The sequence below is a fragment of the Prunus mume genome, linkage group LG4 (genome assembly GCF_029339155.1).
Source record: "Prunus mume cultivar Tortuosa linkage group LG4, ASM2933915v1, whole genome shotgun sequence".
Taxonomy (NCBI): Eukaryota; Viridiplantae; Streptophyta; class Magnoliopsida; order Rosales; family Rosaceae; genus Prunus; species Prunus mume.
This window is the reverse complement of record NC_142701.1, coordinates 13,982,756-13,995,110: the sequence shown is the minus strand read 5'-3', so window position 1 is coordinate 13,995,110 and position 12,355 is coordinate 13,982,756. Positions and strand designations below refer to the sequence as shown.

The window sequence follows — 12,355 nt, the reverse complement described above, 5'->3', positions numbered from 1 at the left end:
GAGAAAGAAATAGTACCCAAGATGAAATTTGTTCAGTAGAATCTACAAGTATTCTTTTACCATACAGTCTACATCTAGACATATTATTTTGCCAAATTCGTATATGGAAAAAAAAAACATAAAATCATTGCAAATTTTGTTTGTAGGGTTGAAGTCAAAGTGCATGTGTGTGTGGTTGACATTTGAGCGTACAAACATATTCTCTCATAATTATTCATAGACGAGAAGAATATGCTAATAATACATCCAAATCGTAATTAAGAAAATTAATTGTGCAACAAATCATGGCGCATTCGTCACGGACAGTGCATACAAGCTAGGTTTTTGGCTTATTGCCTAGGTCGATAAGATTGTTGGCATTATTAAAGCACAGTAAAGTCTTGCAGAGACTCCTTCCTTGGCCATAACTAAAGCAGGTCACATTATCAACAATAATTTGTATATGTTATTAGCATATGCGCCCTAGAGGGTGTGTAAATGGTGCCACCGCACAGAGCTCCCGATATATAAATATTAAAGCACAGCAAAATCTTGCAAAGACACCTTTGTTAGTGAACAATAATTCGTATATGTTGGTAGTGAAAAGAATTATAAAAAAAAGGGGCAAAATTAGTATCTTTCAACTTTACTTAACTTAGTAGGAGTTTATTTACTCCACCAACTCAAGAGTCAATTTGGGAGACCTTGTATTGTGCCCTCCGGAGGCTTCTTGCGGCAACGATTGATTTTTCAAGTCAATGAACTCTTAAATCCTTGGGCCACACATTGCTCAGAGAGAGGACAAGTCACAGAACCGTAAAAATGCAGTGTGTAAGTTCCCAATTTAATGTGGTGTAGATGTGTGCTTCAAATTTTGACGTACATGTCGTTTTGAGAAGAAAAAAAAAACAACGAAATGATTGCGAATTTGGATTAAGAGTAGGTTTAATGAATAACACATATAAAACTTCTTGTTATCAATTGCCCCTAAAGAATTCCATTTGTCCGCAAGGGGCTTTAGTTCAAGTTATTAAGAGTATTTACAGATGTATTGAGTCCTAAGTTTAATTTCCTCTCTCCCAATATCGCTTATATCAAAAGAAAAAAAACAAAAATTTCACTTTTCGTCACAATATTGTGGATCATTCTGTACAAGTGCAACTCTGAACAAAAACTTTGTTTGCATCAACAACACTAACCCTACAATATGTGTTCGAGACTTCACCACGGCATAACTCTATAAGTTCAGACAGAGTACAGTTATAGGCGCAGTATCCATATTATTCATGCGCATGCATGCTCACACCCTGAGCAGTAAATCACAGCAGCAACTAGTCTTTCATTGCAGAGACCCCTTTGCCTTGCCATAACTGGAGCAGTTGGTCACAAGAATAACACAACGACATTATTTGTCTCTTGCAACTTTAATTAGGTAAACGGGACAAAAACAAAATTAACTTTTAGTTAGGTGAACTTTTTTTGTCATGAAAAATATTACCCCGAAGGTCCCAAGGCATCTTAAAGCATTTTGAAGATGAAGAAAGAAATGAAGAAAACAAATGGATTTCAAATGACTCATTGCATATGGTCATTTCAAATTCATTACACTCTTTTAAAATACATACAATCTAATGTTTTCTAGTTATATTTAATAAATTTAGGTCTGTCGTCAGATCCAAATCATTTCTTTCAAATACCTTTATCCAAATGAACGAAGGCTGAGGGTAAGTAATTATGTACACATTTCTGCATCAAGTCATGCAGTAACCCCGATTAGAGAGGATTTGGGGGAAAGGAAGTTGGTGTATAGTTGAAATGGTGATTAATTAGCTGCAATTGGCGATACAAATTAACCCTCGTGTGACATGGCATAGAAGAAGAAACCATGTCTCTGACGTGGCATAGAAGAAGAAACCCTCGTGTGACATGACATAGAAGACATAAACACGTGTGCCCATTCAGCTTTTTATATAATAATAATAATAATAATAATAATATAATACATTTCCGAATTAAATTTCGTGTTCGATTATGACCACACAACTAGTACCCCCACACTGGACTGAACACTCAATTTATTATTATTTTACATTTCTAAATACAAATAAATTTAGTATTTTAGTCTCTGTCAAGTGTCAACCAAAAATGGTTTTTACAAATATATAATATATTTTTAAGAAAAAACATCCCAACTTCCCATACAAAGTCACACGTAAGCGGCAGCAAGCCTAGGCCTTTTTCTACCGTCCAGAATCAGACCACGGATCATTGTCACGGATCCAATTCGATACAAAGCGTCATATATGGATATATATATATATATATATATTACTAATATTAGAAGTAGCATCAAAGAAAGAAATGAGAAGTGAATAATAAGCTTGTGAGACCATTTGCAGAGACCTCTACTTCTAGTATGCAATGTAGATTCGTTGCAAATTACGTTCTATTTATATATATATATATATATATATATTTAGTTGATGATATTTTATTTAATTTAAAATTGGGTGGTGTCTCATTCATAGATTGAAGATTCCATTTTGTCTTGTTGGCATGTTTGATTTCTGGTTTCCTATCTACATAAAAACACCCGATCAAACTAATAAAGGCTCGTTTGTGAGTGATTTTGGGAGGGTTAGAATTACTTAAAGCACTTCCACCGGTGCTCATTTGTCAGGTCAAAAAGAAGCCTATGCTTGGAACAAGCCCCTAGTAATGAAAGGCAGCTCGGGCAAAAATGGACCCCATTTACCCAGGCCAACCCAAAGGCAAGAATTGACTAATTTGCTGTTTGGGTTTGCTAATCTCATACTAACATTAACAATCAATTTAAATTTTAAAAAAAGTTAAAAAAAAACCAAAAATTTCAGATTTTTTATTATTTCTATAAATACCTAGTCATGCTCTTCACTTCCCACAACAAAACCATATAAATTGCTCTCTTCATAACTCATGTGAATAGTGCTTGCCTTTACTTGCCATGACAATGGGTTGAAAAGCAAAATAAAAGGATAGGGGCAATTACTATTCATAAATAGTATTTGCCGTTAACCATGGGTGGAATTGCTCTTAGGGGGAGAAACATCTCCATGTACTTGTCCATATAATCACTTTAAGATTTTAAGCGATTTTGGGGAGAAGCACATGAGAGATGCTTCTTCCATAAAATCAAACCACTTTAAAGTGGTTATATGGAGAAATGATTCTCCATATAAGTGACTATTAGCCTATTTAAAATTACTTTCAAACAAGCCCTAAAGAGAGTATTGCTAAACAAACCCTAAAATTAAATGAGTACACCCTACTACTAAACTATTTATTGAATTACTAATTTATCCTAATATAAAATGACCAAAATGGATATATTGAATTGTAAAACAAATTATTTTAATAAATACACCCTATTCACCATATCAACTCTAATCAAACGCTAGGAATGCCATGAAGTTGTTTGTTTGATACAGATCTTGGTCACTGGTGGTAGATAACACTCTAGCGGATACATGCTCCATGGAGTCTACTCCTACAGGTTCTTTAAGGGGCTTGTGGATGATTCATAGGAGGAGGAAAAATAAATAGATAATTTATTGGATGAAAGTTGAGTCTTTCAAACTTAGAACATTCTCTTGGTTTCTTTTTTCTTTTTTTTATTTATTATTTGGTTCTGGAACTACAAAAAGGAAGAAGGAAGAGTAATTAAAAATAGGGACCTACGGAACAGATTTAGACGACCAGTATGAGCATTGGCTGCCTATGTAGAAATTTCAAAGGGTAGTAGGGTTAATTTTAAATTCATCCAGTAATAACTAGAGATCGGAAAACAAATCCAAAACAACTTACAATGGTTGTAATATCTTCAACAAAATCATCTCCAGCTGCAGAGGAGGCATTAGGTTTGGTGTTGTATGATAAAGTGTATAGGGGTATTTTTGATAATTAAATGGGTTGTGCTTGGTTAATTTTATATTTTAATTTAAATATTAGGGTGTACTTATATTATATGGTGTACTTAGTTAATTTTAAAATTCGTTTAGTAACACTCCTAAAGAAAAGAAAAGAGACTATAATTGCTATATATACGGCAATATGTCACGATGTTTTTTGGAAAGTATTCTCTGGTTAAACAGGTCACTGTTGTATGAATTACTGTTTTTTACAGTCAAATAGTATAGCTTAATTAAGCAGACTGATCCACAAAGTCACTAACCAACAATAAGAAAAAATTACATGGTGCATAAGATTCTCTTAAATTTCCTCAGGTTTTTTTGAAAGGAGTGAAAGGTGTAAGCAAAAAACCACTCAAACATCACATCCAAGAACACAGGAATAAAGACAAAACATTCCACTATTTTGTTAGCAAAAAGGTTACTAAACCCACTAACAAAAAACCATCTCCTCCTCTTCTTTCCTGTGCCAATGAAAACTACACAGTAAAGTTGTACAAGTACATAGACCATATAGTTCCCCCCCTAAACATTGATTGTAATTGTAATTTGTACCCCCTCTCTCTCTCTCTCTCTCTCTCTCTCTCTCCTCACTGCCTGCAATACCACTTACACAATGCATTCAATTTTCAATTGAATTTTGAATCAAACCCAAACCCAAGTGATGAAATCAAGTACCAAATAGAGTGACCACACCACCACCCAATCTCACTCTTCTTTTTTCACTTTTTATTATTAAACTCATTAATGTGTTTCATCCATAAGCAATAAGAAGAAGAAGAAGAAGCAGCTCAAGCTCACTCTCACTCTCTCCAATGGCTCTCTCTCTTCTCTATCTCCTCATAATCTCACTCTCCTTCTCCAACTTACCCTCTTCTTCTTCTTCTGATAATAATAATAATAATAATAATAATGTTAATAATGCTGCAAGGACCTTCATAGTCCAAGTCCAGCCAAGCTCCAAACCCTCCATTTTCCCAACCCACCAAGACTGGTACTCTTCCTCTCTCTCCTCTCTTTCTTCTGATAAAGCCACTGCCCCCACTGTCCTCCACACTTACTCTACTGTCTTCCATGGCTTCTCTGCCAAACTTTCCCCATCCCAAGCCCAGACACTTCAGTCCCTTGACCACGTCACCGCCATTATCCCCGAGCAAGTCCGCCAACTCCACACCACCCGCTCTCCCGAGTTCCTCGGCCTCCGCTCCACCGACGCCGCCGGTACCCTCCTCAGGGAGTCTGATTTCGGGTCCGACCTTGTCATCGGCGTCATCGACACCGGCATCTGGCCTGAACGCAAGTCATTCCACGACCGAGACCTGGGCCCCACCCCCTCCAAGTGGAAGGGCCAGTGCGTCGCCGGCAAAGACTTCCCCGCCACCATCTGCAACCGCAAGCTCATCGGCGCTCGCTTCTTCTCCTCAGGCTTCGAGTCCACCAACGGAAAAATGAACGAGACCACAGAGTACCGCTCCCCCCGCGACTCCGACGGCCACGGGACCCACACTGCCTCCATTGCCGCCGGGAGGTACGTTTTCCCGGCGTCCACTCTCGGCTACGCCAAGGGCGTTGCCGCCGGAATGGCTCCCAAGGCCCGGCTTGCCGCCTACAAGGTCTGCTGGAGCGCCGGCTGCTACGACTCTGACATCCTCGCCGCGTTCGACGCCGCCGTCGCCGACGGCTGCGACGTCGTTTCCCTCAGCGTCGGTGGCGTCGTCGTCCCCTACCACCTCGACGCCATAGCCATCGGCGCGTACGGAGCCTCCGACGCCGGCGTCTTCGTCTCTGCCTCCGCAGGCAACGGCGGTCCCGGAGGGCTCACCGTCACCAATGTGGCACCATGGGTGACAACCGTCGGCGCGGGAACCATCGACAGGGACTTCCCGGCCGATGTGAAGCTCGGGAACGGCAGAACAATCCCGGGCATGAGCATCTATTCCGGGCCGGGTCTCGCTCCGGGTCGGATGTACCCGCTGGTTTACTCGGGCGGCGTAGGCGGCGATGGTTACTCCTCGTCTCTGTGTCTAGAAGGTTCTCTGAGTCAAGTAAAAGGGAAAATCGTCGTCTGCGACAGAGGAATTAATTCAAGAGCCGCGAAAGGTGACGTGGTGAAGAAAGCCGGAGGTGTTGGTATGATACTCGCGAACGGGGTTTTCGACGGCGAAGGACTAGTAGCTGACTGCCACGTGTTACCCGCCACCGCCGTCGCTGCCTCCACGGGCGACGAAATCAGGAGATACATCGCCTCATCAAACTCTAAGTCCCCAGCTACAGCGACAATTGTGTTCAAGGGGACTCGGATCGGGGTCCGGCCCGCGCCAGTCGTGGCGTCGTTTTCAGCCCGTGGACCGAACCCGGAGTCCCCGGAGATATTGAAGCCGGATGTTATCGCGCCCGGCTTGAATATATTGGCGGCTTGGCCCGATAGAGTCGGGCCCTCGGGCGTGGCTTCGGACAAGAGAAACACGGAGTTCAATATCCTCTCGGGAACATCAATGGCTTGCCCACACGTGTCCGGCTTGGCGGCGCTGTTGAAAGCGGCGCATCCAGATTGGAGCCCGGCCGCCATTAGATCCGCCCTGATGACCACGGCATACACCGTGGACAATCGGGGTGAGACCATGCTGGACGAGTCCAGCGGCAACACTTCCAGCGTTATGGACTTTGGGGCGGGTCATGTCCACCCGCAAAAGGCAATGGACCCGGGGTTGGTCTACGACATTCGCTCTTACGATTACGTGGATTTCTTGTGCAATTCCAATTATACCACTAAGAACATCCAGGTGGTGACTAGGAAGTTTGCCAATTGCAATGGGGCTAAGAGGGCAGGGCATTCTGGGAACTTAAATTACCCCTCCTTGTCTGTGGTGTTTCAGCAGTATGGAAAGCATAAGATGTCTACTCATTTTATTCGGACCGTGACGAATGTGGGTACGCCGAATTCGGTTTATCAGGTGACGATTAAGCCAGCTGCAGGGATGACGGTGACGGTGGAGCCAGAGAAGCTTGCGTTTAGGAGGGTGGGGCAGAAGTTGAGTTTTCTTGTGAGGGTGCAAGCCTTGGCAGCGAAGCTATCCCCTGGTAGCACTAGTGTGAAGAGTGGTTCTATTGTTTGGTCTGATGGGAAGCACACTGTGACTAGCCCCTTGGTTGTGACAATGCAACAACCTCTCTAGGTGTTTGTATGTGTGTGTGTTTAGGGTTTCGGGTTTCGGGTTTTAGGAATTTTGCGCTCCTTAGACCTTGTTACAAAAGTCATAACTTATCTCCCTCTCTATATATGAATATGTATGTATAATGAGAATGTGTACTTTCAAGGTTTTCAACTCCAGAAAACTGGTGGGGTTTGGTTGGTTTGTTGTAAGATTAAGAAGCGAAAACGTTTGTAGAATGAAAAAAAAAAAAAAGGGATGGTTTTTGTTTTGTAGTCTTTAATGTATATTTCTTGGATTTCTACGTCGTTCTGATTAGTTTATAAGTAAGATTTGTGAAGCATATGATTTTGGTTCCTGCAATATGATTTTGGTTCCTGCAATATGATTTTGTTTCCTGCAATATGATTTTGTTGTCAAAGTTTCTTTGTGCACGTAAACGTTGAGCTAATGACGATCATTAAGACAAGAAGAAATCATGTGGGGTACTTGAAGCAACGACATGGCGTTTTCTGGACTAAATCTGCAAATCAGACAAACTACTTTCTTGATTGGTCAAATTAGGATATAAAATGGGTATATTATTCATGATTAAAAATCCATAAATTGTGTGGTGTTTTGAAATATGTGCATGCCTAATGAGAAGATCCAACGAACCAGTTGTCTAGGCTTTTTGCAAGATCAATTTGACCTCATGCAATCTAAATAACGAAGGCTTTTTGGAATCCCCTTTTAAGTTTCCACTTGATTTAATTTAAACTTTATTACCTCTCAATCTCAATCCATTGACAATTTGACGTCCTACCCGATGCTTTTAGCTATAAAACACAAGCAATAACATGAGGATCCGTCTGCCTACAAGTTTATGCAAAAGGTTAATTAATCCGTTTGACAAAAGCAACTTATTAGCTGGAAAGTGTTACTTAATTAGGGAGATTCTTTAAATTTATTGACCATTATAACACGGTGTTTAGCAGTTGATATTTTGTTTTACTTTACTCATAAAATCATGATGTCCTGTTCTTTCTTAAATAACAATTTTGCGTATTTTTGAGAAATGTGTATTCATACAATTATCCGTGACAACCATTTAACTAATTCGTTTGTGTGGATCTCCTTACATAGAAGAACAACAACAAAAACCCGAAATATGATCTCAATCTTGGCTATCGCATTTGGAGAGACAGGCCAGGCAGCACACATGTCTTGGCTTGTTCTAAGAAACCAACCACCCTAGGCACCCCTGATGTAGAAATTACGGGCATTGTCTTGGCCAATCAATGCTATCAAGTTTGATTCACAAGGTGCAACTTTGCAAGGGCAAGTTGCAAGCTGACTTTACATATTGGAGGGACCAATGCTTTCCGAAGCCTCTCTCATTATTAGAATTCAAGGATAGCGTAGTCCATAAATAGCAGAGGCATTTTCCTTCCTGCCAGATATGACCTCTGTAATGTGGGGCATGCATCTGTGGTCAGGTTCACATGTCTCACTACACTAGCTAGGTTTTGTGGAAGCTAGTCATTCACGTTTCTCTTCCTTATTCTCAATTTCTTTGTTTTGTTGTTGGATGGGCCATGTGACTTCGTTTGGGATGGCAATTTCCCCGCCAATTCCGCAAAGCCCTTTTCATGGTTACACCTAATGGGGACAGGAATAGTTATGAACACATTATGTGTTTGTGGTTGTAATATTTTTCTACTTCTTTGTTGTGATAATACAAGATGATTATGTGAAGGAAACAAATTCAAAAAACGTACAATGGTTTTATACCTGATTGAGGTCATGTTATCCAGACGAGTAGAGACGAAAATAACAAATCCGGCCCCTGCTGGGCCGTACACGCTACCATCTCTACATGTTGGATTTACTTGTACGGACATGGATTGGGCGTACGTGTTGAATTTTTTAACTTAAAGATTTGAACATTACGACCTATTTTAACTAAATAGAGACAATTACCGCTACGAAAAAGTATTTGGGTTTCAAGTAATGTTGTGGCCCAACTGACTTTGGACAACGAAAAGGCCTGGGTAGAGATAGCCGTCCTACTAAAGCTTTGTGGTTATGAGTTGGTTTGATGTTTTGCCTTATCGAAACTTGCTCCAAGCCCACCTAAAGCCACCGAAAGCCCCTTCATGGAAAATGGGCCTAACATTTGGTATGAGTTTGTAATATTTGAGCAGGCCAAGTAATAAAATAAAAATAAAAGGGTTTCAAGCGTACCCAATTTGACTTGTTACTTAATCTTTGACTGTTGAATGAGAAAATTTAGAAGACATAGATTACGATGGAAAATCAAAAGCATGATTCTCCCAGCCGATGTCAAAATGCAGGCCACTTGATCATCTGAAGTCACACCTAACGTTTGTCCCTTGGGAGATGACAAAATATACTGTGAGTGTGCACGTAGCATCATTTTCTTCACCAGTCACCTCCACCTCTAAAATTTGACATCATCTTTGCCAAACGCCAAAGAAAGTACCTTAATCGGTTGAAGAAAATGACATGAAAGATATATGCATGTTGCTTACTTGGACTACAAGACCTCTTGCATGTGTGTGAGTGTGATGACGATTCAAAGTGGTCCATATAGCTATAATTTCACAGCCGATGTAAAAACTCCATGTCTATCCTTTTTGAAATAGCCAAAAAATCTCACGATCCGTAATTTCGTATGTTGCGATAAACTCTAGATACATGTCATTAGTATATGTAAACAATGCGTATAGTGTTTTATATTCATGTAAGTGTTAGATATATTCAAAGTTCCTTCGTTTGTGTAAGAATGTAATATAAAAATGAAGAAACTGAAAGGGAAAATCTTTTTAAATTGTGGCCGGTGGCCACGATGAATGTTCTAATTTTGGGTTCTCTTTATATGCATGGTATTCCGGGGAAAACAACTTTAAATTGCAGGATTTTTGGATGTGAGGGATCGGCCGACGTAACGATCCTAATAGTGTTCATGGTTGTTACAAACTTTTAAGCTTTACTAGCCACAAAAACTAAATACCAAAAATGGATCATCCTTCCCCTCTGACGGATCTAGTAAGGCGCAAGGAGGTGCAATGCACCTCCTCGGAAAAATCATCAGGTCTTCAAATTGCCCCTTTGCTCAAGTGGTGTACATATTACCTTATTTCCATTTTCAACATTTAAGTAAATGTCTTTGTCCTTTTACTTTTATTTATTTTTATATTACTCCATTTACTTAAGTTTACAATGTAAATAAGGAAGTACCCCCCATTTGGATTCAAATAAAAATACTAGAAAATCAAATTCCCATCAAATCAAAATATGAAAATTCTGTTTTAGTGCAAAATACGATTTAGGCTAAAAATGATGGTTCATTAAGTCAATATATACTTCATACTAAAATCCCATAAAATCAAATTTTCTTATTTGATGTGTAAGGAATAAAAGCCCCCAAAAATTATCTTGAGAAAATAATTATTCCGAAAAACCATTTTTTATACTTAGTCAATATTACACCTCCGCTAAAAAATTTCTAAGTCCACCAGTGCTTCCCCGTGTCTAAATGCGTACAGAGTACTACCGACTCAATAGAAATCATTTTTTTCTATTGATTTCTCTACCTTTATATAAATTTAAGAAAATAAATTTATTATTTATTATTTATTTTTGCCTCAATTTCTAAAAGAATAATTATTACTTTAGAGAGAGAGAGAATCATTTCCCAAATTGGCGTGACATCGATGATATGGTGGCCACTCCAAGTCTTGAAATCGTATACATAATGGATGCATGGAATTCCTTCTTGTCTTTATGGGTAAAGCCAAATAACTTGAATTCACTATTTTATGAGGTATATATTATGCAATGTAATATTTCAACTTGGTCGACAACTTGTCTTCAAGTGGTACCAATTTAAAGAATTTTTTAAAAAAATGTACACAAGATTATTCCCAACTGGGAATAAACTAATCATGTGATTATGTGTTGAGTTTTGTCATTTGTTCAAGGTCGAGACTTTAAATGACTATAAAATATGCATAGCTTTGGTTTTGGTTTTGGTTTCTGGTTTTGATTTTGGCTTTGGTTTTGATTTTGGTTTTTGGTTTTCGGCTTTGGTTTTGGTTTTCGGCTTTGATTTTGGTTTTCGGTTTTCGATTTTGATTTCGGCTTTGGTTTTGGTTTTGATAAAATGGCAATTTTTTATATTTCTTCTAACCTAGTACACCTTTAAGTTTATTTAAACTAATTAAAAGCCCTTAACATCCACCAACTAATCCTTCAATTTATTTCAACTCTACAACGAAATTAAATGACAGATCTAGAGAGAGTTGAGAAATAAGAGATGAGCAAAGTGTAAAATATCAACAATATTGATGAAATATTAAGGATATTATTGTTTTTTTAGGTCAATGCTATTTTAGAACATATTCATACACATATCGTATAATTATCGATATTATCAAAAAATATTGATGTCGATAATTTCTCACGAACTTCAACAATATTTGGCCAAAATATTGCAATAATATCGATAAATATCAAAAATATTGTTATATGTACAACTTCAACAAATCTCGAATCCATATAGATGGCATGTTAATAACTATATGCAAAACTATTTTTGGGATTTGTCATCAATGATGAACTCATAGCAAAAGAAATTTTAGGAAATAAAGGAAATAAATAAACTTAAAATTGGTTTTGCACTTTTTGAATAGAAGACAGCTAGGTTAGGAGTACCAAAGAAAATCCTCCACTTGGCCACTTGGCCACTTGGCCACTTGAGCACTTGATTTAAGATTATTTGTATATAATATGGTAGTACGTACTAATGGTTCTACCTAGTAATTATTATTATATATCCCAAAGAATATTTTATATAAAAAAAATAACCAAATGTCAATAAGTGAATAATGAAAGCGTGTAGAGCACAAGCTCCTCTGCCACCTCATCACCCTCCTCAACCTTCTGGGATCCGTCCCACTAGTATTAGCATATGTTAATATAAAATCATCATAATAATATCTTAATTTGTTTACTCAACGTTGGAGAGGACACTTAAGTCGGCAATTGAATTTTTACAAATTTATAAATAAATCCAATCATAGACATGTATTTATAAAAAAACCTAAGCACTATTTAAACATAGAAACACACCCAAAATCAACCCCAAAGTCAACTTTTTGGGTGTGTTTATAAATGGGTTTTGAGTGTGTGTAATGATGGGTTTTGGGTGTGTTTATAAAGTGTTTTGGGTGTTGGGTTTTTTTATAATTTCAACCTCCATTTTGGGTGTTT

General features: G+C 38.6%; 1 protein-coding gene across 1 annotated transcript; it reads left to right on the top strand.

The window, feature by feature from the left end:
• Positions 1-4,458: 4,458 nt before the first annotated feature.
• Positions 4,459-7,361, top strand: LOC103327740 (Subtilase family protein). Its single transcript, XM_089049880.1, has one exon. It carries the CDS (start codon positions 4,742-4,744, stop codon positions 7,100-7,102), a length of 2,361 nt encoding a protein of 786 aa, XP_088906006.1. The 5' UTR covers positions 4,459-4,741; the 3' UTR covers positions 7,103-7,361.
• Positions 7,362-12,355: the final 4,994 nt, after the last annotated feature.